The sequence below is a fragment of the Podarcis cretensis genome (assembly GCF_951804945.1).
Source record: "Podarcis cretensis genome assembly, chromosome: 14".
Classification (NCBI taxonomy): Eukaryota; Metazoa; Chordata; class Lepidosauria; order Squamata; family Lacertidae; genus Podarcis; species Podarcis cretensis.
Window position 1 is genome coordinate 16,898,217 of NC_137183.1, and position 26,513 is coordinate 16,924,729.

Genomic DNA, 26,513 nt, shown 5'->3' on the forward strand with positions numbered 1-26,513 from the left:
GAAAAACTGAAAGGGCAACATGAAGGCCATGTTGTTGACAACGTTCTCAAAGTGGTGGATGTTGACCGGGTTCATTTTGTCCAAGGAAGCCGGGAGGCTTGCACTCCTCTGACTACAGCTTTCGATGAATGCCCTAATATCCATATTGGCTGCGGTTGTGGGGATGACGATGGACTGCCCTTCTTTCTCCTGAATCGCCATTAACTCCACAATGGACTTGGTCTCGCCAAAGCGCAGAAATTGCTGCAAAGTAGCCAGTTCTTCTTCACTGGTCATGATACTCCAGTGGTCCAGGACCTTTCCTGCAGCATCCTTAAAAAGACAACAGACAACACTGTATGTAAAAGAGGAACACACCAACATCAAATTCATATGGACGCTTCAGTGCAGGGGCAGCTAACATAGATATTGTTGGACTGTAACTCTCATAATCCTTGACCATTGGTCATACTGGCTGGAGCTGATGTGTGCTAAAGTTGCTACTCTGCATGGCCTTCTCCACCTCCCAGTAAAAAAGGAGACAAGACAGACATGCTCCACTCACCCACTCCTTCTGATGTCCTGTCACTCGTCCCACGCACTCACTTGCAGTGCAACACACCTGGGATCCTGCTTGCCAGAACAGGTGTAAGATGCTCCATGCACCATGATAACCACAGAGGGAGCAGGCTAGGGGAACTGTGTTTGCCTTGTCCCTTGCTTCAATGGGAGTTTGGAAGGGCTATATTTGGGGTAAGGATGGCAATAATAATAATAATACAGTCATACCTCGAGTTGAAGTAGCTTCAGGTTAAGCATTTTCGGGTTGCGCTCCGCAGCGACCCGGAAGTAACAGAGCGTGTTACTTCCAGGTTTTGCCACTCGCGCATGCGCAGACGCTAAAAATGACGTCATGTGCATGCGCGGAAGCGGCAAATTGCGACCCGTGCATGCGCAGACGCGGGTTGCGTTCACTTCAGGATGAGAACGGGGCTCCGGAATGGATTCCGTTCGCATCCAGAGGTACCACTGTAATAATAATAATAATAATAATAATAATAATAATTTATTTATTTATACCCCGCCCATCTGGCTGGGTATAAATAAAACATTAAACATTAAAAACGTCCCTAAACAGGGCTGCCTTCAGATGTCTTCTAAAAGTCAGATAGTTGTTTATTTCCTTGACATCTGATGGGAGGGCATTCCACAGGGCGGGCACCACTACCGAGAAGGCCCTCTGCCTGGTTCCCTGTAACCTCACTTTTCGCAGGGAGGGAACTGCCAGAAGGCCCTTGGCACTGGACCTCAGTGTCCGGGCTGAATGATGGGGGTGGATACACTCCTTCAGGCATACTGGGCCGAGGCCATTTAGGGCTTTAAAGGTCAGCACCAACACCTTGAATTGTGCTCGGAAATGTGCTGGGAGCCAATGTAGGTCTTTCAGGACTGGTGTTATATGGTCTTGGCAGCCGCTCCCAGTCACCAGTCTAGCTGCTGCATTCTGGGTTAGTTGTAGTTTCCAGGTCACCTTCAAAGGTAGCCTCGGTGGCATTGCTGATTTATACTGTCTTTTTTTTTTTTTGGTAGGGGGCAGCTCAGACTAAATAGACACAAGGCGAGGGTTGTGTCTTAGGGTTAGCATTAGGCTCATCTAGTTTAGTATTGTCCACAGTGACTGACAATGACCCTACAGGGTTTCAGGCAGGGGTCTATCCCACTCCTACATGGAGATACCCGGAAATGAACCTGAATCCGAGACCACCTGTGTGCAAAGTAGATGCTCTAACACTGAGTTATAGCCCTTCCTATAAAGTGACCAAGTGATGGCCAGAGTTGGAAGTGCAGGGTGGGGAGGCTGAGCAGGTCAGGATCCTGCTCAGGAATCTACAGCTGCCCATCACTATTCCAGGCAGTTTTCTGAGAGGTTAGTCTTCTTTGTCTAGCCAAATCCACACAATTGACTAAGGCTGAGGCCAGCTTGTTTGGGCAATTCTGTGATATATATTATTCTTGGATTTCAATCACCCCAACATTCGTTCTTTCTAACACAGCACCGATGATTAGAAAGTATTTTGCAATCTCCCCAGAAAAAAATTAAGACGTGTACCGGCGAAACAACATGTACGAATGGAGAGAGAGATGGAGCAATCAGAAGAAGATTTAGCTCCACATTTTAGTCAAGTATTCTTCTACTGCAAGTTTAATAATCTTCCAAGCTACTAAGATCAGAGAACAAATGAACCTGCATCGATCCTTCGCCAGTGTTTACAGAGCACAGCTGTAATTACACTAGAGTGTTGCAAGTTCTTTCAAACTCCAGCCATACCTAACTTTTCCCAATATCTGTAATAAATATTTTATCACAGAACATGTATTTGATGGCCTACTGAGGGTTTTCACTGGGCACACAAGACTTCTCTAAGATGATGAAGAATGTATCATCATCAATTTTTCATGCAAAAAAGGTTCAAGGTAATTGAGCCCATATTTTTTAATCCTAACACTAAAAAGCAAAATTATCAAGTGCCATGAAATATTTATTCGTGCCATAACATAAATCATAATGCTACTTTACATTGAAACAAGAATGCCAACAGAGGAGCAGCATTTGTGTAAACATAAGGAGCTAACTTCTGCCCCGGTGTAATGGTACTGATGATGCTGGAAAAGTTCAAAATGGCACAACTGAAATGGATAAATTGATGCTGAATGTTTGCGTTCTAAGGGTGCTAGTGCAGCTTCAAGTTCTGATGCAACTGGGTGAGCTGCTGGGATGCCAACGGAACGTTCACAAACATTCAAACTTCTCAGGAAACAAAGCTTGCAGAAAGCTTTTCTTAAAATTTATTTGTACTTCTCCAGATGTTGGGGTGCCCACAAACACGCAGACCACTGGTTTCTCGGCCTCATTTCGGCCCCGATTCTCTTGTCAGCCTCCTAGCGGGAGTGAGGACCTAGAGATGTACCTGTAAGACATATCCACGTATGTAGTCTTGAAGTGTCCAGTCCAGAGCATGGAGGATATGAATGACTTCTTCTTGCTTCAGGACACTGAAAAGCCGATCTAAGAGAATTTTGAGACGGACAGGAACTGCCTGAGTTCCATACAGCATGAGGCTGCTTATATCAAATACAACATTAGACTGGACTATTTCCACTTGGCTTGTTGGGTATAGGTTAGGGATCCTTAGCTTACTTAAGGCTGAAAAGAAAAGGAAAACAAAAGGCGAGTGACTACTTATGCATAAATGGGTATGAAACAATTAGACAAAAAGAACACTATTGGGGTACAGTGGTACCTCGGGTTAAGTACTTAATTCATTCCGGAGGTCCGTTCTTAACCTGAAACTGCTCTTAACCTGAAGCACCACTTTAGCTAATGGGGCCTCCTGCTGCTGCCGCGCCGCCGGAGCACGATTTCTGTTCTCATCCTGAAGCAAAGTTCTTAACCTGAAGCACTATTTCTGGGTTAGCAGAGTCTGTAACCTGAAGCGTATGTAACCTGAAGCGCATGTAACCCGCGGTACCACTGTACTAGGGGTTTGAACTTGGAACCTATGTAATGCAAAGCGGGAACCCTTATCACCACCCTCCCCTCCCAGCTACATTCAATGTCTGTGAGAGACGTGAATACAGCTCTAGTTCTGGTTTCACAGCATCATCTGCCAGAACAGTATTTTCCAATTACAGTGGTGCCTCGCAAGACGAAAAGAATCCGTTCCGCGTTTCTCTTCGTCTAGTGGTTTTTTCGTCTTGCGAAGCAAGCCCATTGACGGCTTAGCGGATTAGCGCTATTAGCGGTTTAGCGGCTTTTAGCGGCTTATCAGCTTAGCGGATAAGCGGATAAGCGGCTTAGAAAAAGGGGGGGGGAGAAAAAAAAGTCGGAAAAACTCGCAAGACATTTCGTCTTGCGAAGCAAGCCCATAGGGAAATTCGTTTTGCGAAGCGCCTCCAAAACGGAAAACCCTTTCATCTAGTGGGTTTTTCGTCTTGCGAGGCATTCGTCTTGCGGGGCACCACTGTATTTAAGCTTGGGGAGGGGTTTGGTGCAAATTTCTGGTTTGGCACGTGATCCCTTTGCTAGGTTGGCTAGGCTAGGGATCGCCCCGTTTTTCCACCTGGAAGGCACCATGTTGACTGTAATAATCATCACCTTATTTTTACCCTGCCCATTCGACTGGGTTGCCCCAGCCACTCTGGGGCAACACATACAAAAAACATACTAAAATATTAAACATCAAAAACTGCCCTATTCAGAGCTGCCTTCAGGTGTCTTCTAAAGGTTGCTTATCTCCTTGACATATGATGGGAGGGCATTCCAAAGGGTGGGTGCCAATACCAAGAAGGCCCTCTGCCTGGTTCCCTTTAAACTGTCCCCAGTTTAGCCTAAATTGTGTTCTGAACATTCAGAATTATGTAATCCTTTTGTAAAGCAAATTGCTATCAGTTACGTAGCAATTCATACTAGTTATGAATTGCACCAAAGAAGTGCTTTGCTATCCCAAAGCTGAGCTGAATGACTCTGTAGACAATTATTATAAGCAATTTCTGAGTTTTGTTGTTAGTGACTTTGCAATGTCTCCCTTAATAAACTGAAAACTGTACTTAAGACAGCTGGTGGCTACTTGGCAAGGCGTGCATTTTTTATTTTCTTTTAAAATTCTTTGAGGTTTATTACCATGTGCTACCCATCCATGCCGACACTGGTCACATTGTCGCTGGTTTATTTTCCCAGGTTTGAAGCACTGGCAGCTGCAGCTTACCAGAGTGCAACGGATGGCCTGAAAGAGCAGAAGCAGATTAAAAAGTTAAGGGGTGAGTAACATGTGCAACATGCTGGAGAGAGGAAAGGGGAAGGGGAATGGAACAAGCATAGGAAAATATGCAAAAAATGAAGAATTATGAATATGGATAGATCAGGCTGCCATAAGTCAATAATTTCCTGGACATAGCTGGGATTCGTTCGTGAAAAATAGTGTCTGGGTAGAATTTTCAAAAGCTGATTTAAATTTCTGTGAAGTGGGGTTTTTTTTTTTTTGGCCAAAATTCCTAAAAAAGAGTTCCAAAACATCATTGGGGGGGGGGGGAGAGAGGGAGATTTTTTTTTGGGGGGGGAAGCTGAACAACCCCCAAAAAGCTTAACAGCTTTTGTGTCTGGATTTTCACTTGTTGAAATATAGCAAGCCTAAGAGAACGCAATAAGGGAGGCGGGTGGCGCTGTGGGTTAAACCACAGAGCCTAGGACTTGCCAATCAGAAGGTCGGCGGTTCGAATCCCCGTGACGGGGTGAGCTCCCGTTGCTCGGTCCCTGCTCCTGCCAACCTAGCAGTTCGAAAGCACGTCAAAGTGCAAGTAGATAAATAGGTACCACTCTGGCGGGAAGGTAAACGGCGTTTCCGTGCGCTGCTCTGGTTTGCCAGAAGCGGCTTAGTCATGCTGGTCACATGACCCAGAAGCTGTATGCCGGCTCCCTCGGCCAATAAAGTGAGATGAGCGCCGCAACCCCAGAGTCGTCCATGACTGCACCTAATGGTCAGGGGTCCCTTTACCTTTACCTTTAATAGAATGCAATAGTCACAATGTGGGTCAACCTGTTTATGGACTGTACTACTTCAGACTAGGGATGGTTTCTCAAAGTTTGTCATTTTTCCAGTGTCAGGTTCAGTGCTTCACATTTTCCCATTAGTTTGAGGGTGCCTCTTTTTCTTTTTTTAAAGTTCTCATGAAAATGTACCAGCATTTTAGTGCGAATTTTCCTAATATACACATGTTTGTGTGCGATTTTGCCAGGTACACACCTTTTTGCATTTCTCTGTGCTATTTTTTAAAACAATATATGGATTTTCATGCACACTCTTCCCCCAGCACATGCATTTCTGTACACAACAAATGGCTGCAAAATTCAGAAATGTGCAAATTTCAACAGATTGCTGTGTTCCGGTTGGAATATTGTTCCGGAAAGCATGAATTTGGTGGGGTTGCTTTTAAATGTGAACTGAACTAAATTTCTCCCCTGCAGGTTATTCCATGTTTTCATATATATAAAAAAATCTTTTCCCACAGAAAGCTAGCACATCAGAGAGAACCATTCTCCTAGCTCAGCCTTCTCTGTCTAATATTTATGGTCAAATGACAAATTATGCTAAATGTGTTTCTTTCCACCTCTCTCTCTTTAACTAAAAGCAGCCACAGGGTTGGGGAGGGTGACCTAGATCAGCACAGCAGCACAAGGGGCGGGGGCAGGTTTTCCTATGCATCCACTTCCTGCTGAAAGATCCCATAAAGCTGCCATTTCACCCCCAGCTTTGGGGGAGCATTTTCAAAAGAGAAACACCCTGTGCTAGCGTCTTTGATCTGAATCTGTTCCTCCTTGCAGCTGCTGTTAGGTTGCTGTTTTTTAAAAAGAGAGAGAGAGAGAGAGAGGAAGGAGAACCCCAGTCACAAAATTCAAAGATATGTTTAGCATCACATGTAGTTTGACCCACATTTCCTACATGCCAACAAATAAATGGGACTTTAAAAATGCTTCACCTTAGATTGTAGCCAACCATAAGAAAGCAAAGGGCAAGATTTCCCCCCAAACCATGTATTTAAATGCTTCTAACTATGAAACTATAGATACCAATTGCAACCCAGGTCATTTAAAAGATGTGTTATGTAGGGCTATCTTTTAAAATCTAAACAAAAAACGAAACAAAAAAATCCTTCCAGTAGCACCTTAGAGACCAACTAAGTTTGTTATGAGCTTTCGTGTGCACGCACACTTCTTCAGATACACTGAAAGAGAAGTCACCAGACCCTTATATATAGTGAGAGGGTGGGGAGGGGTATTACTCAGAAGGGTGGTGGGAATGGGTGATTGGCTGATAGGTGTGGTAAATCTGTTGACGTCTGTTAACAACTGCAGTTGGTCTTACAGGAAAAAGCAAGGGGTGAGATGGCTAAAAGTAGCTTTATCATGTATAATGAGATCAGAATCCAATGTCTCTATTCAGACCAGGTCTCTCCATGGTTTTAAGTTTGGTAATATGTTGCAATTCAGCAACTTCTCGTTCCAGTCTATTTCTGAAATTCTTTTGTAATAAGACAGCTACTTTGAGATCTTGTATAGAATGCCCTGGGAGACTGAAGTGTTCTACTGGTTTCTCTGTCTTGTGATTCCTGATGTCAGATTTATGTCCATTTATCCTTTGGCGTAGGGTTTGGTAGGTGTAGGGTTTGTTTTAAAATCTAGTTCTTCTTCCTGTAGTTCCAGGGGTGGGAATCTGTGGCCCTCCAGATAGATGTTGCTAAATTCCAGCTGCCATCATCTCTGACCTGGGATGCTGACTGGGGCTGATGGAACTCCAGAAATATCTGAAAGACTGTGAGTTCCCCAACCCTGGTAGGGCATGTCATTTTAGGGGGTGAAACTTAATTTTTGCTTTCCCCCCAGTTATGGGTGTGAGGAATTAAAATCTGCTATTATTATTGTCATCAGATAACATATAAAATTATTATTATTATTATTATTATTATTATTATTATTATTAGCTTGGTAAGTCTATGTTTGGTGAAGAAGCACATAAACAGCTTTCAGAAAACCAAAGAATTTTAATGTTACCTTCTGAAAATGTTGGGTAATGATGACGTTGATGATGATTAAATAATCTGCAAGTACTTGGCAATCATTTTTAAATATTTACATGCAACTGTACACACATTTTACTTACCAAGCAAAACTATATTATTTTAGCTAGAATATCTTTGGAATTCCCAGGTCATGCTGCAACTTTTTAGCAACCCTCATTTGGGGAATTTGAAAGCTGAAGAACTCATCACGCCCTACTGCACTAGCTCATTTTGCAAGGACTGAAACTTAAGCAAAGAAATTTAAGTCAACCAGACATATGAGTTTTAACTGCGTAAGTTTGCATGAGTAAAAAAGAGTATCTGCAAAGGGGGGAGGGGAAATCTTTAGATGATGTCACTACAGGCATCATTCTGCAAGTAGTGCACTGTGTCATATTTCATAGAAACTTCGTCAGGCAAGGCCTCCTTCCACCTGCCTTGCCTCACCCTCTAGTCTCTGCTTCTTAATTTATATTGTATTATTTTATGTACTGTGGCTTGCCGTTGTTTTATTGACTATAGTTTAGAAATTATTTATTGTAACTGTTGAGTGGATTTATTTTTAACTTTTATATGTTGACATTATTATTTTATACTGTTCTAATGATTGTTGAATGTTACTTTTTTGGTGTAGGTTGCTTATTTTAAAGTTTTGCTTTATTACCACATTTTTGTACAGTGGTGCCCCAAAGGACGAATGCCTCGCAAGACGGAAAACTCACTAGACGAAAGAGTTTTCCGTTTTGGAGGGGCTTCGCAAAACGAATTTCCTATGGGCTTGCTTTGCAAGACGAAAATGTCTTGCGAGTTCCTGCGGGTTTTTCCCCCTCCCCCCTTTTCTAAGCCGCTAAGCCACTTATCCGCTTATCCGCTAAGCCGATAAAAGCCGCTAAGCCGCTAATAGCGCTAATCCACTAAGCCGTCAATGGGCTTGCTTCGCAAGACGAAAAAACCGCTAGACGAAGAGACTTGCGGAACGGATTCTTTTCGTCTTGCGAGACACCACTGTATTGCATTAGATTGTTATAAGGTGTACATTTTTTGTTTCTTCAGCTTGTAAACCACCTTAAGTATTGTAAGATAGAAAGACGGTATACAAATTATAAATGATGATGATAGTAAGTCGCAGGTGAGCTTGGCATCTACAGTGAGTAATCGCTGATAGGAATGTTATGATTCCAAATAAGTTACATTCCCATTCCCAGACACTCACTCATTCTCACACGGACAAATACAGCCCATGCTGGTTAGGGGGAAAAGTGTTTCCTGAGGGCCAGAGAAAGGGCCATATTTGACCCCACCTCTGAAAGAAGCCTTCATGCACATTTTTTCTTCCCACTGCTATTTTTCAAAAGAAAAAAGGGCCAGAATTCACCATCAACACTTCCTGTCTTTGTCTTAGAATGGCAATGGTGCTCACATGAGAGGTGCCAGAACTGGGTTCTGGCGAGTTCTGACGAGAAAAAAAAAAGCCTTTCCCATCCCCCATCCCGAGTAGTAAAAAGGCACTCAGTGTGGTAATTAAGAGTAAAACAGAGAGAAAATGGGGGGGGGGGGATATTGGGACAGGGGAGGAATGATCATTTGCAGAAAGCAACTAAATTCCTTTGCGTTTAAAAGCAATCTCCGTGACTGATACCTCCACTGCCTGTTTGTGGCAGCCCCCTGTACCTTGTGTACAGTTGCACAGAAAAAGGAATTCAAGCAAGCGTAGTAGTAGTAGTAGTAGTAATAATAATAATTTATTATTTATATCCCGCCCATCTGGCTGGGCCTCCCCAGCCATTCTGGGCAGCTCCCAACAGAATACCAAAAACACGATCAGATGATGGGGTACACTATCGAAGGAAATGTAACCCTCTTAGAAATTAATTGATAGCTTTCCTATTGATACAAGTACCGGTCCTTTAAGGAAGCAGGAGCTTCCATCTTCAACATCATCAACGACAACCTTTGGTTACTCTAGAGAAAGGAGAGCATTGGACAGTATATATAAAAGTATACAGTGGTGCCCCGCAAGACGAACGCCTTGCAAGACGGAAAACCCGCTAGACGAAAGGGTTTTCCGTTTTGGAGGCGCTTCGCAAAACAAATTTCCCTATGGGCTTGCTTTGCAAGACGAAAATGTCTTGCGAGTTCCTGCGGGGTTTTTTCCCCTTTCCCCCCCTTTTCCTAAGCCCTAAGCCGCTTATCAGCTGATCCGCTGATAAGCCGCTTATCAGCTGATCCGCTAAAAGCCGCTAAACCGCTAATAGCGCTAATCCGCTAAGCTGTCAATGGGCTTGCTTCGCAAGACAAAAAAACCGCTATACAAAGAGCCTCACGGAACAGATTAATTTCGTCTTGTGAGGCACCACTGTATTATTATTATTATTATTATTATTATTATTATTATTATTTTGCCATTTATCCGAAGATCCCAAGGCGGTTTGCAACAGAAAAATAGGGAATGAGAATACAAAATAAAACAAAAACAAACCAATAACCCTCTTCCCACAAACACATTTGAAAAGCCATAGGCCTGGTTATAGAGAAACATTTTTGTCTGGTGCCTAAAGATATATAAGAAAGGTGGTAGACCAGCCTCCCTGAGGGGAGTATTTCACAAATCGGGAGCCACTGCAGAAAAGGCCCATTCTTATGTTGCCAGCTGCCAAAGACACATGAAGAAGGTTCTCAGGTGATGAGTGTAAGATCTGGGTTGGTTCATATAAAAAATAAAAATAGAGTCCAGGTTACAGCAATAGTATTAAAGGGGAATCTCAAAAAAGTTTAAAGGCTATGGATGGAGGAACACTTTGTAGGAGTGGTTCGTTTAAAAAACGTTAAGTAAATCAGTAAGCGAACATTACAAAAACTAAGAAATGTACCTGAGAAAAAGCAATCAGTTTCCTGTGAATTTACAACACATGCATCACAACACACACTGAGAACTGAGCTGTGAGAGTCACTTTGCTTTAGATAGCCGTTTAGCCCAGCAGTTGGCATACTTCTGATAGAGCCGCAGAAAGTCATAAATTTTCTTTATAAGGTTCATCTAAGTGGGATGGGGGGATGGGGAGAAAGTATGTTGTGTTGAGCCAAGGCCTCGTTGACTTCACGAGATGTCAACTATAACTGGAGTTCAATTATATTACCTCATTACACTCCTTCAAGATGCTGTACTTTCCATAGACAGCGGTGTGTTCATCAGCCCCAGAAGATCAGAGTTAGATCAGCATTCCATAAATAAAGAGAGTCCGCAAAGAGGTGTCCCAGCAAAAATTGTAAGGGGGATGGTTTTCGAAGGCAGTTGTCCAAACAGATACATCAAGATGCAATCTAATATTCTTTCAGATAACCTTCACTTATTACATGGGCTTTTACTTTCTTTCTCCATTCATCAAATTTCATCACTTCCTCGCACTTTTTGTTTGATTTGTTAGGCAGTATCCCTGTCTGCTGCCCTGTCTGCTTACAGGCACGAACCTCTATATAAGATTGCAAGAATGCTAAATACAACAAGGTATCCATTTGCTAGATCCTGGGCCAGATTACTGAATATTCAGCTGATGTTGTAGGATAGTTGTGTGGCTAAAGACTTCAGTGCCTAAGTAAGAAACCCCTGTTTACTAACCATTCCCTCCTTGCTTTTTATAGTGTCTGGATCCTGTGCATTTGTTGATTCATCTCTTATTTGCTGTCATATTATATTCACTTTTGACCAGGGTGGATTTGATTTAAATCACGATTTAAATCACTAGTCAGTAAGACTCGATTTAAATAGGTTTTTTGTTTTTTTTTACAAAAAGACTCAATCTTGCTGGTATAATCTTAATATTGACAACCAGATGAAGGTTTCATTTTTGGAGTAATAAATTTTCAGAGTAGTTTTTACAGTTCTATCAAAAATTACTGATTTGGTTATACCATTAGAAATACATAGAGAGATAATTATGAAATTATTGTGAAGTTTAAGAAGTTAACTGTTTATATTTGGACAACTTTTCTGCTGTACTTTATCGGAAGGAGAAAAATAATCATTTCCTTAATAACAATTTAAACAATTTATTTAACTAAAACAATAGCATTATAGCATATGTATCCATGTTTGTTAACTGATGTGGTTATTTTTTTTTTTAAAAAAAACCCTCACAACTTAGACTGAGTTTTAGCACGCATGAAAAACTTAAAACAAATCCTTATTTCCCAATGAATAGCCTTTGGACGATAATGTAACTTAAACAGAAAACTATCCTTAGAAAGATTTTTCCTCCAAAAGCATTTTATTTTAAAAATCCAATTTAAATAAAAAAAATCTGATTTAAATAAAAAAAAAAACCCCGAATTATATTTTTTTTTTTAAAAAAATCATAGATTTTTATCCACCCTACTTTTGACTGGAAGCCCGTTTGACGACCACTGAGTGGCATACGCATGCTACAACAGCAACAACAATAAATTCTTTTGGGAGTCTGCCTCTGGAAACCTTCAAAACCCCCTTTTAAAAAGCAGCAGCACTTACCAGACTGGTATGAATGGTGGCAATGGCAGCTGTCAGTCTTCCTCATCGCTGGAGGATGATGTGGAAACAATGACAAGGCAGGCTTGGCTGTGATTCAGAGGTGCACCAGTACCCAGAACTGCTAGCCATTTCCCCCACTCATTTTCAGCCATTTTTTCAGTTTCCCCACTCTCTTTTTTGGGGGCTGTTTTTGCCCTCTATGCCTTTTTGCAGATTAAACTGATGTATTTAATTCTGCCCCCCTCACCTCGCATTTACACAGTCGTGCATGAGTTGAACACATGGCAAGTGGGGAGATGTCTGTATTCCACTCCTTTCCCCCTCTTTTCTTGACCCTCCCACCCCAAACCCTCAGTATCTTGCCACTGAGCACGCTCAGTTCTCATTGGCCTCCCCCCCCACCTTTAAGGGGAGGGGGCTCCCATTTCCTTCCCCTACTTCTGCAAATATTGGGAATCCCTCCAGCAGGTCGATATTTCCATTTTGTTTCCTTAATGGGGGCATTTTGCTGCATAACTTTACTGCGGAGTCGACCATCAGTATATACGATGCAATTTAAAGACATAATGGCTGTGTGTCCCACCTCATAGAAAGCATTCCTCCATTTGAAGGACTGTCCCGTCTGTCCAATTTAAACATAAATAACCCTAAGGAGGGAGAGTGAGGGCACTGAAACTGCCTACCAACAGGAGTAGCTCCATCTGCTCCATCTGCACCACACATTTAAAGCAGTATCATTCCACTTTAAACAGTCATGGCTTCCCCTCATAATCCTGGGTTCTGTGGTTTGTCAAAGATGCTGAGGGTAGTTAAAAGACCCCTACTCCCTTCAAAGAGTGACATTTCCAAGAGTGGTTTAATATCAATCCTTCTTCCTAGGGAATTCTGGGAACTGACATAACTTGCCACAACAATTGATTATTTTCTTTGTTGCTAATATTAACTTATGGCCTTTTATGGATGCTTCTTCCAAATGCTCAAATACCACTGGATATACTAACTCAGTAACCCTTACAACAGCCCTGTGAGGTAGTCAAGAATGAGTACAGTGGAACCTTGGGTTGCGGACATAATTTGTGATGGAGGCACGTCCGCAACTCACAGCGTTCGCATCCTGAAGTGCCGCGTCTGTGCCGGCGCAATTTGGCACTTCTGCACATGCACAAGTGGCAAAACCCGGAAGTAACCCTTTCTGGTACTTCCAGGTTTCCCACGGTCTTTTTCTAGAAAAATAGCACATTGGAGATGGGAGGCTTGAGGGACAAAGCATGCGCAATTGAAGCAACTGCATATTATTTCATTGTTCAGTCCTCCTTCCCTTTTGTTTTCCCTGTTTGTTTCCCCTGCGTATGTCTTTAGATTGTAAGCAAATTAGGGCATGGACCTGTCCTTTTGTAATCTTTAAAGTGCCACCATGCTCACTGGTGGCGCTATATAAATTAGGAAATTAGTAAGTTATAATGCCATCGGAAAAGTTTCTACCAAAGCTAAGGTTTGAATCAAAGGCTTCTTGGTTCACACCTCTACCTTTGGGATGACAGTACAAATGAAAGCAGATACTTCTATACAGGCAAACGTCACTGTAAGTTTTGTTCTGGCCCGCTTAATTTAAACAGAGACAGCTTTGTAGTCGGCATTCAGGGTGGCGATAAAGAGGTAGATCAGTCCCAGAGCAAAACTCGACCAACAGGACAGCTGGCAGATTTGTGAGTCTCGCAATGGAAAGCAGACCGTTATCAGAACTCATCTGTCTCTGGATTAAGGTAGAAATTCTTTCCCAAGTGCAGTTTAGGTCATTAGAACATCTAAATGCCAAATTCTCTACTCTGTGTACATGATGGGAACGAGAGAGTGATTTATAGCTTCTGCTAATAGACTGGCGAGCTTGGTACCAGCCGGCCTGTAAACAAGAGAGGGTGTTTTTCCTTTCCTTCCAGGAATCTAATTTCTTGGGTGCCATTATCCATTCAAAATATTTCCTCTGGCTGCTCTAAAATCTTCTTCCCTCCCCGAAATCCTATTTCTTCTCACACCCTCTGTTTTAGAAAAATGTACCACCTCACTTGACACCCTTTTACGATGACAAAATTTCCCATTTTTCTTCATCCCCCCACAGTGAGATCCGTACTGAACTGGGTCTGGATCAGATCTGAGCTCAGTCGTGCCCCTGGTCCCCTGAGATTAACCTTGGGAACTGCCTGCAAAACGTCAAGAATGGCGGTATAAAATTAAACGGGTCTGTTTATTAGGCAGTTGGCCTCTCTTAGCACATCTCGTGCATTTCCCTGTTGTTTACAACACATCCAGAAGGAGTCCTGAAGCAATTTACAAGAACTTGCAAGATTCAAAAGGTAGATAGATGACGTGCAGCAGAATTTCAGTTCCACTGAAAGATTTAGGACACAGTGATGATTGCCAGGGAAGGAGAGGGCAGGATTTGAAGTGAAGCATAACGGCCCATTAAAAGGCAACCCGGGAGCCTGCTTTTATAACTCAGATCCTCCAAGTGTCCCTACTTTCCATGGACAGTCCTGGATTTACAGAAGCCGTTCTGGTTTCTGATTTGATCTCGGAATGTCCTGCTTTTCCTTAGGACATCCCTATTTTCATTAGAGAAATGTTGGATGGTATGGAGTTTTCTGACCCCCAAGCCAAGGAGATAAGTAATCATACAACCTATAGAAGATATCTGAAGGCAGCCCTGTTTAGGGATTTTTTTAAAAAAATGTTTAATGTTTTATTATGTTTTCATATATGTTGGAAGTCACCCAGAATGGTTGGAGCAACCCAGTCAGATGTGTGGGGTAATCATCATCATCAGCATCATCATCATCATCAGTGGTTTTTTTAGGGGGGGGATGCAGGGGTACACATACCCCTAAACATTTTGTGAATCCGATGACAGCTTCATTTCCTTTCCAGGTGATTTTCTTGAGTCAAACTGAGAGTACCCCTAAAAATTTATATGTATATTTTTAGAAAAAAGCAACGATAATAATATTAAATAGGGCAGCTGTATTTTCATCAGAGAAATGTTGAGGGGCATGATAACTGGATTATTGTATTGTTGCAACCTGCCTTGGGAACTTATGGTGAAGGGTGGGTAAGATGTGGCATAATGTCATATGGTGGTAATTTCCTAACACTCTACACATGTACTCTGAAATATGCTTTTAAACTCAAGGTCTAGATTAGAAGATGAAGCCAGTATACATTTGCAAAATGTAGGATATAATAGGTAAAGGTAAAGGTACCCCTGCCCGTACGGGCCAGTCTTGACAGACTCTGGGGTTGTGCGCCCATCTCACTTAAGAGGCCAGGGGCCAGCGCTGTCCGGAGACACTTCCGGGTCACGTGGCCAGCATGACATCGCTGCTCTGGCCAGAGCCAGAGCCAGAGCCGCACACGGAAACGCCGTTTACCTTCCCGCTGGTAAGCGGTCCCTATTTATCTACTTGCAGCCGGAGGTGCTTTCGAACTGCTAGGTTGGCAGGCGCTGGGACCGAGCAGCGGGAGCGCACCCCGCCGCAGGGATTCGAACCGCCGACCTTTCGATCGGCAAGCCCTAGGCGCTGAGGCTTAAACCCACAGCGCCACCTGCGTCCCACTATATAATGCCAATATAATGCCCTGATCCAAATCTGTGTGTATGCTTTTCTGTATGCCAGGATTTCTCCGTTTTAAAATGAAAGGAAGGCAGATATTCACCACCATTGAAATGAATGGAGAAGTCCTGTTGAACATGGAAGATCCATGTGTTGTTAACTTACAGGTTAGTGAAAGTTACACCTTCAAAAGGTGGAGTAGAAGAAAAGAAGCATACAAATTTCTTTGGGGCTACTGTGTTTCTAAAGATAAACTTTAGAAATATATATTAAAGTTGACATATGGTTTGCCAATACTTTGCACATACTTTGTACATGTCAGCTCCCAAGTAAGACCCATTGAGTTTAATTATATTGAATTAGGCTTAAGTCTATTTATTGCTACTATTTAGGGCTATAGGAAGCTGCCTCATGCAGTCACCTCATTGGTCCATCTAGCTCAGTACATTCTAAGTCAGCCTTTGCTAACCTGGCCAGGTGCCCCAGAAGTTTGGGGCTCAGCCCCAGCCATCAGCAGGTTGATGAAGGCTGGGCCTAGTCTGACCAACAGCAGGTCTTAGGGGTTTCAGAAGTCATTCCCAGCCCATTCCCAGCCCCACAGTGTCTCTTTCTTGGAGATGTCAGGGGCAACAGAAAGGATCCAGCAGAAATGAAGTCAGTGCTCTCCCACTGAACTTCAGTCCTTCCCCAAAATTAAAATATGGAAAAAGAGAGCTCTCTCTGTTTAAATCAAGCGGGCCACTCTCATGCACATTATCTCAAGTGGACGCAGGAAGCTGCCATTTTGGCAGACCATTGCTCCATCCAGTATTGTCTACTCCAGGGGGGAAGCACTGTGATGCCCTCCAGATGCTGTTGAACTCCAATTCCCATTAGCCACAGCCAGTTTGGCAAACGATCAGGGATCATGGGACTTGTAGTTCAGGAACATCTGGAGGGCACCACACTGGCTATCTGGTCTACCCTGATTGGCTGTGGCTGGTTTCGGACAGAATGTCTTTCCTAGCCATGCCTGGCGATGCTAGAATGCAGATGTTCTGCCCTTGAGCGATGACCCTTCTCTGGGCTTCCCTGGAACCTTTGTGCCTCCAGATGTTGCTGAACTACAACTCCCACCCTCCCTGTCCATTGACCATGCTGGCTGGGGTTGATGGAAGTTGGAGCCCAACAACTTCTGAAGAATCACAGACTCACCTTCGCTCCTCTTTCTGAAGGGCTGTATGGTGCAAGTTGATTTCAAAAGTAAAGAACCTTAAGAAAAGAGAGTGACGTTGAAGGAGAATGGAAAGTTACTCATCAAAAGTCAGCGGCAGTCAGACTGCACATCATCCCTTGGTCACTGTGTTCTCTATTATGGTGAGATGTTTCGTATTTCTGTGTAAATCATAGTAACTGTTACTAAAGGTGCACCTATACTTAAAAATTAGCAAGTGCAAGTTGTATGCAAATCAGTGGCCTCTTTAGTCCTCTTTTTTGTGATCTGCAAGTAGTCATCCTGTAGCTCATTCTTGCCTGATACAACTCTATCACACACTTTTACTGGTTCCATATTTTCAGTTCTTCCTTTAACTAGTTCAAAATCAGCTTGCTTGACTCTAGAATGTATTCAACCTCAAACCTTTTCCAGCAGAAAAACATCTCGGTTGCCATCACTTACTTCAGCATGCCATGGACCTATTTAGCCTAGCATGTAAAAAAGTAAATAGAGATTTCTTCCCTACCACAACTAGCTCAGAATAGCTAAGTTTAAAAGTTTCCTCCACTTCCCAATTTTATTTTTTTTAAAAAAACTCCTCTCCCAAGATGGAGATTTTATTTGAATGGTCAACTCCTTAAGGCCAAGGTTAAAAGCTGTTCCCCTTCCCAAAGTTTCTAGTCATTGGAAAGGAATGCTGCCTGCTTGAAAATTAACACGATGGCATTGCATCATTAGAGGCAATTATTAAAAATCTGTTGTGCTCATCCTCAGGAGAATATGTGTGTTTTTTTTCTGTTTTACATTGTGTAATGTAAACTGCAAAAAATATATTGCGTAAGTCTCTAGCGTTGTTGATGATATCTTGTGCATATACTCTGTGCGGTTGAGTTTAAAATGTATGGAGTTGCATAAGATAGAGTTGCACGATCCAGTTCAGATGTAGGTTTTCTTTTTGCCCGAGAGCTAAGGTCACATCTGCACTCCTATACCTCTTTAACAGTCATGGCTCTCTCAGGGAAATGTAGTTTGCTAAAGGTGCTGGGAATTATAGCTCTGTGAGGGGTCTCCTAACAACTCTCAGCACCCTTAGCAAAGTACAGTCCCCTGGATTCTTTGGAGGGGGGAGCCATATCTGTTTAAAGCTGTATAAGAATGCTTGACGGGTAAACTATGGATGTGACCTAAATCAGCTGAAACCACAGAAGATCTTGTCCTCCTGCAAGATCTGAAGCTGTGTTTTAAGATGAGGTTTCTGATGCTAATGCAATATGTACACATTGGCCAGAATGCTCAATTGCACTACAAATTTCTCTCTCTCTTCACTTAAATAGAGCAAATAGAGTCCAGAGGGAAAATAAATATTCATAACACTTTACTAAGTAAACTGAACAAAAAACTGTGTAAAGTATGTGGAGAAAACAACAGAGAGGTTTTGTCTTTGTTACTTGCACATAGCAGGAAGACATTGACCTAAACATACAGAGTTAAACACCCTCAGAACTATGCAGCCAATTGGAGCATGTGCTTCCTTAGTGATGATCACACCGCTGTGTTTGGTTACTGTGTATTTCCACCACCATTCCTGCTCTTCATTGACTGACTCACTAATAAAAGAATTAACCCTTAAGCTACACATGGAATGATCTCTGTTGTACTTCCAACATCTCTTTCTGTCCATGAGGCTCAAAAGCAATTTAAGCATCATGTACAAAAGCACTATAAGCCTTAGGGATGATGCGCCACTAACAATCAAATCCTAAATCTCTAAGGGCTATAGCATGCATGGTTTTCTTTGCATTATATATCAGTGTATACATTACATAAGAAGTCCAAATTTTAGTCAGTGTTGACGCTCACCTTTTGGAAATCCGAGATCAAATTCCGAGATCATGAGCGCTCAAAAACAGATAATTATTCCCACACTTTTTGGACATAGGCTGCATTCAAATGGCAGTTTATTCTGTTTTCCTGATGCTTCCCCACTCTTAATTTCTGCATTCTGTTTGAGCTTTCACATGACATTGAATGCTAGCCCCAGAAATACAGCCCAAGTGTAACACTAATTTTCATGTTATTTGCTTCTAGAAAAAAATCTGTTTGCTAATAACGTGGCAATGAGTGCTAAACTTGAGCTGCATTCTGCTGTCTTTCTGGAACTGGCTTTTATGCCATGTGAAAGCTCAAATAGAAGGCAGAAATTACTGTATTTTTCTGTGTATAAGACTATATTGTTTCCTAAATTTTTGAAATTTTAAAAAAGGGGTCGTCTTATACACAAATAATGCATAGTGTGTTTTCTTAATTTTGAATCCCCCAAAATAGGGGCCATCTTATACACAGAAAAATACGGTAACAATCGAGGGAATGCCAGGAAATGGAAAAAATGCCATATGAATGCAACCATATACACATGAATATTGGACCATGATTTAGGGCAAGTGTGAGGAGCCTTTGTCGTTCCAGGTGCTGTTGGACTATAACTCCCATTAGGTCCAATGGCCTACAGTTCAGCAACACCTGGAGGACCAAAGGTTGCCTAAACCTGCTTTAGGGGAGTGAGAGTCTCTCAGCGGTAGAATAACTGTTTTGCATGCAGAAGGTCCCAGGATTGAACTCTCACATCTCCAGGTGGGTTGGCAATGTCCCCTGTCTAAAACCCTGGGCAGTCGCTGTCAGTCAATGCGAACCAAAGGGAGCTGATATTGCTGGACTACAGCTCCCATCATCCCTGATGCAGGCCGGGGATGATGGGAGTTGGAGTTCCACATCTGGATGGTACCACAGGAAATGAGCCATTGCTAATCTGATGACTAATTGAAATGCTTTTTATAGCATAGTATTGGAGACATGCAAACTGACTATCCAAAGTCACAAACTTTTGGGTCTACCCAGGAGGAAAAAAGCAGGAAGGGAATGCTTTTGCTGACTAATGGCCACCAACCTAGACAGCATCTTAAAAAGCAGAGACATCACCTTGCCCACAAAGGTCCGTATAGTTAAAGCTATGGTTTTCCCAGTAGTGATGTATGGAAGTGAGAGCTGGACCATAAAGAAGGCTGATCGCCGAAGAATCGATGCTTTTGAATTACGGTGCTAGAAGAGACTTTTGAGAGTCCCATGGACTGCAAGAAGATCAAACCTATCCATTCTTTAAGGAAATCAGCCCTGAGTGCTCACTGGAAGGACAAATCCTGAAGCTGAGGCTCCAATACTTTAGCCACCTCATGAGAAGAGAAGACTCCCTGGAAAAGACCCTGATGTTGGAAAGATGGAGGGCACAAGGAGAAGGGGACGACAGAGGACGAGATGGTTGGATAGTGTTCTCGAAGCTACCAGCATGAGTTTGACCAAACTGTGGGAGGCAGTGGAAGACAGGCGTGCCTGACATGCTCTGGTCCATGGGGTCACGAAGAGTCGGACATGACTAAACGACTAAACAACAACAACAAGATGTACAGATGTACAGATGACAACCACATTGGGCAGCCTGAAGTTTCTGGAGAGTTTTCTTTGGCTGTGGAGAGTTTCTTTGGCTGTGGAGAGTTTTCTTTGACTCGCCAGAGTATACAACTGGAGTATGACACCCATTGGCGCCCGGGCATCTTAGACACAGTCCCTTGGTCCCTGCCAAGGCAACCTTACACTACTACTGTAATTTTATTTTCATGAGGGTTGTTGGCTTTTGGGCCTTTTTGTGTTGTTTAGCAGGGGTCACCTATTGTCTGAAGGGTGCACTATATGATTTATTTATTTTTGGCCTGTGTTTTATTTTTTTGGGGGGGTGGGTGGTATATATGTTTTGGTTTATTTTTAGGGGGTTCTGAGCAGCACCAGCTTTACTTCTGTGCACTGGGTATTTTGCGGTGCCTGTGACCGTTTCCAAGATCTCCAAACAGGCCCCCAGGTACCAAAAGGTTGAGATGCCCCCCTGGAAAGGAACATTTCTTATAACGAACTGAAAGGAGGAACACAGTTGCTCGTTCGTTGCTCAGCTGTCCCAAGGCAGTCACACAATTTGCCTTTGCTGGGCAGTGGTAGTTTTGGATGTGGGACTTAATGGTTCCCTTAAAGGGGAGGTGCTCTTTTGGTGGCAATGTGCATTACTTCACCTGCTTCAAATTGTGGTGGGAAATTGTGACGCTTTGTGGCCCTCCCCTCCTTATTCTGCTGAGTGGGGCCCTGGGCTGCCTGCCCTAAAGGCCTACACCAGGCATAGGCAAACTCCGGCCCTCCAGATGTTTGGGACTACAATTCCCATCATCCCTGACCACTGGTCCTGTTAGCTAGGGATGATGGGAATTGTAGTCCCAAACATCTGGAGGGCCGGAGTTTGCCTATGCCTGGCCTACACTAATGGTGCCACTGCTATTGTTCAGAGTTGGAAGGGACCACGAGTGTCATCTGGTCTCACCCCTGCAATGCAGGCAACTTTTGCCCAATGTGGGACTTGAACCCACAACCCTGAGACTCATTCCTTTAGGCAGGCATTCTGCTTCTAATGGTGGCAAGCGAAATTACTCTGCAAGTTAAAAAGGAAGGCATGAAGGGGGTGATTCAGTCCCTGTTGGTTGTCCACAGTATCTGGTAGTCCAGGTTACATGCTACCTCTGAATACAGAAGCTACATTCACTGTGGCTCCATCCATTGTAGCTACCCAGCATTGACAGACCAATCCTCCCATTATGGCTAGATGTGCCCAATATGGAACTTCATAAGGTTCCTTGGAATTTCATACTGGACAACTTGGGGAAGAATGTAGCAGCAGCAGCAGCAGCAGCAGCAATAATAATAATAATAATAATAATAATAATAATGTAAAGGTAAAGGGACCCCTGACCATTAGGTCCAGTCATGACCAACTGGGGTTGTGGCGCTCATCTTGCTTTATTGGCTGAGGGAGCCAGCGTACAGCTTCCGGATCATGTGGCCAGCATGACTAAGCTGCTTCTGGCAAACCAGAGCCGCACACAGAAACGCTGTTTACCTTCCCACCGGAGCGGTACCTATGTATCTACTTGCACTTTGACGTGCTTTCAAACTGCAAGATTGGCAGGAGCAGGGACAGAGCAACGGGAGCTCACCCCGTCGCGGGGATTCGAACTGCCGACCTTCTGATTGGCAAGTCCTAGGCTCTGTGGTTTAACCCACAGCGCCACCCGCGTCGCATTAATAATAATAGTAATAATACTCAAAAGATTTAGAGGACAGGCCCTCCAAGTGTTTCTATTTTCCAGGGACAGTCCTGGATTTACAGAAACCGTCCCAGCTTCTGATTTGATTGCGGAATGTCCCGCTTTTCCTTTGGACACCCCTATTTTCATCGCAGAAATGTTGGAGGGGAAGGAGTTATGCGACCCCCCGGAGCCAAGGAGATAAGTAACTATGCAACCATTAGAAGACATCTGAAGGCAGCCCTGTATAGGAAAGTTTTTTAAAAAAAATGCTTTCTTATTTTTTTTAATGTTGCAAGCTGTCCAGAGTGGCTGGGGCAACCCAATCAGATGGGCGGAGTATGACGAAGATGATGGAATAGGACGTCTCTGTTTCCATCAGAGAAACGTTGGAGGATATGTTGTTGCTACCCAGCATTGATAGACCAATCCTCCCATTATCGCTTGATGTGCCCACTATGGAACATCACATGGTTCCTTGGAATTTCATATTGGGAACCTTGGAAAAGGATGTAGTAGTAGTAGTAGCAGTAGTAGTAAGGTAAAGGTAAAGGGACCCCTGACCATTAGGTCCAGTCATGGCCGACTCTGGGGTTGCGGCGCTCATCTTGCTTTATTGGCCAAGGGAGCCAATAAAGCGTACAGCTTCCGGGTCAGGTCATGTGGCTAGCATGACTAATCCGCTTCTGGCGAACCAGAGCAGTGCACGGAAACGCCATTTACCACCCCGCCGGAGCGGTACCTATTTATCTACTTGCACTTTGATGTGCTTTCAAACTGCTAGGTTGGCAGGAGCAGGGACCGAGCAACGGGAGCTCACTCCGTCATGGGGATTCGAACCGCTGAGCTTCTTATCAGCAAGCCCTAGGCTCTGTGGTTTAACCCACAGCGCTACCCGCGTCCCAGTAGTAGTAGTAGTAATCACAATATTTTGCAAATGGGCAATAGTTTAATGGTAGAATATCTGTTTGGAATGCAGGCGGTCCGGGTTCAATTCCCGGCAACTTCGGGTAAGGCTGGGAGGGGCTCCCTGCCTGAAATCCTGGAGAGTAGCTGCCAATCAGTGCAGACAATACAGAGTTAGATGGACAAAGGCAAGATCCATTCATTTCCCCCACCCTACCCACAACTTTCTTCTTTACGATTAAAGACGATAAGGCAGATTCGCAAGTTCCTACGGGGTTTTTTTTAAATCTGCCAGCTCACTCCATCTTAAAATATACGGCATCAGTTAAGAAATAAACCGCACCAGCGAACTATAAATGAGAAAGGAAGCTGAATTTGGGAGAAGCGGCGCTACCTAGTACAGTGGTACCTCGGGTTACATACGCTTCAGGTTACAGACTCCCCTAACCCAGAAATAGTACCTCGGGTTAAGAACTTTGCTTCAGGATGAGAACAGAAATCGTGCTCCGGCAGCGCAGCAACAGCGGGAGGCCCCATTAGCTAAAGTGGTGCTTCAGGTTAAGAACAGTTTCAGGTTAAGTATGGACCTCCAGAACGAATTAAGTACTTAACCCGAGGTACCACTGTACACAATGGATTTGAGGTTAAATGTGCACAGTCTCGGAAGAGTCCACTGAGGCAACGCAGCGATGGCGAGGCATGTCCCTTCCCAAACTAATTAAACGGATTTCCTCTGCTCCTCAAGAGCCAAAGAGGGAGAGCAGCCCACACGGCCTGTCGCTATCCCTAAAAATCAACATCCAGTGACTGAAGACGGGATGCATCTCTGGCAATTTGTGCTGTGATCCCAGCGTTACAGTGGGTAGCTACAGCCGCCTACTTTGCAAAAAGAGAGATCCCAGGACTTTCGCTCTGTTTGAGTGTCTGTGTGTAAACAGCTGCAACCTGCACTATAATTTTTTTTCTTTTTTTTAAAAAAAAGCAAGTTAATGGATAGCAAGATACACTCATTTTCCGCACCCCACCCACAATTTTCATCTTTACAATTAAATACGATTAGCTGGCATTCCCTTTAACCGTCAGAGGCGCACAGTGGCAGATCTGTAGCCACAAAAGAGGCACAGTAAATGAGAAGAACATGTTGCTACATTGCATTTGAGAAAGTTTGGCTCCGAGCTATGCACTGATTAATATCAGATCTCCTCCTTTACTCGCCTCTTGACAATCTTGTCACATCTGGCTGACAAATCCTTACAAGCTTATCCAAACCAAGGCAGCCCCAGTCATGCTTGGGGTCTAGCTGGAAGGAAGCGGCAACACCAGCCGCGCACTGATGTGCCATCAGTGAAACTAATGAACCTGACTTCAGTTGCAGGCTCCCGGAACAGTAAAAAGGAGCACAACATGCCTCAAGGTTTTGCAACACAGCGCAGAGTTAGCTCACCAGAAGATAAGACAAACAATCACCTCCCAAGGTTCAAGGAACCAAAGAACTGCATGATCAAAAAGAGAGAGAGAGAGAGAGATTGCTAACACACTTTAGCAGCAAGCTCAACCTAAAAAAACAGTGGTACAATTTATAAATCCTGCTCCCCACTTCCACTTTTCAAAAATAAGAATTAATGTTCATATTTTACCAGCCGTCCATACCTAACTTGGGTGCTGTTAAGCAGAAACGTATTTTCTCTGTCTCCATAACTAGAAAACAATTGTTTTCCCAAGAATCCAAAGTTATCGAGTGTGAAACACATCTGTATAAAATTGCTCCCCCCCTTTTCTTTCTCACAAACATTTTCAATTGATGGGTAATTGTTTTTATTTTAAAGCAAATGTTTTTTTAAAAGGTAAGGAATGGGATGGTGGCAAGAGGCTTGGTGTGTTCACTGAGCAGGAAAGTAAAATTAAATATTTCTCTCGCTATGCCAGCAAGACAGCACAAGAGTCTGTTTTGACAGTTTTGTGATGGTGCTTTTTTACAGAATGAAATGACAAAGGACAGAAAACCCCCAAAGATACGTCGGTGTTTGCCAGTCTGGGATGGATGTAATGATTTAGTCTTCTAGTTCTTCTTGTATTTTAAAAGCACAAACAACAAACAACAACTTTGTGACAGGGGACTCCCCCCCCAAAAAAAATGCCTATTTTGCAAGACACGTTATGGTCAGCAATGAACTATATATACAAAAGGTACACACCATTGCTGGTCTGATTCCCAAAGAAACTTCCTTTGCAAAATTGCAGTGTCTGGTCTCCTGTGCATTTTTTTTTTTTAACATCACAATAATGTTAATGCATTTGCTTAGAGCACTTGACTCAGAACACACTGAAGTCACAAATCATGACTTTTATAGCTATTAATGTACAACCAGGACCTGTACGATTAAACATTGTCAGGTCGTCATGATTTACAGCTCCTGATGCTTCAACGGGGGAAAGATTAATTGGCGGTCCGATTCTGCTTTATCACAATGATTTTCCAATAACTTATAGGCAAAGGAAGGCAATCTCATCGTTTAGGATACATTTTGTCCAGAAGGCCAGCGTTTTGTAAGTAAGGTTTGCTGTGCAAAGCACACTTACTTTGAATCAGTTTAAAAAGAAAAGGGGGGGGGTGAAAGATGAAATAAATCAATGGGGTTATTTCTGTGCAAACCTGCTTAGGCTCAGTCTGTTAAGCAAACAGATAATTCCAAAACACAAGGTAGCAGTCAAATAAGAAATCGAGTAGTGTGTAGCACCTTGAAATCTTATTGTTTGCTATCCCAGGATAATGAAGCAATTACAGCAAATAGCATTATTTCTATAGCACAAGAGCTTGCAAGCGGGGAAGGGGGAGGTGGGAGGGAAGACAACCCAAATCCATGCACAAACTACAAAAGAACTTTCCTTACCTCCGACATTCTTACGGAGCATGTGTTTTGAGAGCTATAAAACAGTTTCCCATCCCCTCTGCTGTGAGTTGTACAAAGAAGAACCAGGAAACATTCCTGTCTGTACAAGTAAGGGAGGCAGAATCATCACACGCCTTGGTCTTTTTTACCCTTGTCTGAAGCAGAGAGCACCTCCACGCCTGATGTGCGCTTACAGTGAGCACAGGGGAGTGAAATCAGATCCCTCCTCCAGAAACCTACAGTCCTAAGTTGTGACTGCCTCTCTCTCTCACCTCTGCAGGATGCTCCCACCTCAGCGCTCCGGAGGGGAGTGTTTCGGCATGCCCCTCCAGTCACAGGGCAGACCCCTCACAGCTGGCTGGGAGAGGGCATGACACTCATCTTTCACAGAGACTTGATCAAAAGGAGTCAGGGCGACCCCAGGCTCTCCTAATGCAGCGCAGGGAGAGTCTCTCTACCTCTGCTCTTACCGCCTAACTAAGGCATTAAATCAATGCAGCTAACCTAAGGCCTATATTATTATTTTTTGCTCCTGCCCAAGAATGTGAACAACTTTCTGCAAGTAAAGCTTAGTGTGGTGTTCTTTGTTTTTGCTTTTTTTTTTAAGGTGGGGGGAAACACTTCCCACCTTTTTTATTTTTTAGT

The 26,513-nt window shown here is 43.4% G+C and overlaps 1 protein-coding gene across 2 annotated transcripts in view; it reads right to left on the reverse strand.

The window, feature by feature from the left end:
- BNC1 (basonuclin zinc finger protein 1) overlaps nucleotides 1-26,301 on the reverse strand; it is a 34,685-nt gene extending 8,384 nt beyond the window's left edge. The window contains exons 1-4 of one of the 2 annotated variants that reach the window (XM_079954224.1): nucleotides 26,141-26,301; nucleotides 4,661-4,763; nucleotides 2,949-3,184; nucleotides 1-312 (exon numbers count right to left, since the gene is read on the reverse strand). The exon at nucleotides 1-312 is cut by the window's left edge and continues 1,586 nt beyond it. In XM_079954224.1, coding sequence (XP_079810350.1) covers nucleotides 1-312; nucleotides 2,949-3,095 — 459 coding nt within the window. In that variant the 5' untranslated portion in view covers nucleotides 3,096-3,184; nucleotides 4,661-4,763; nucleotides 26,141-26,301. Of the gene's footprint in view, nucleotides 313-2,948; nucleotides 3,185-4,660; nucleotides 4,764-25,868; nucleotides 26,114-26,140 lie in introns of those variants that run through there. The other variant, XM_079954223.1, reaches the window with a different exon arrangement.
- Between the last annotated feature and the right edge of the window lie 212 nt (nucleotides 26,302-26,513).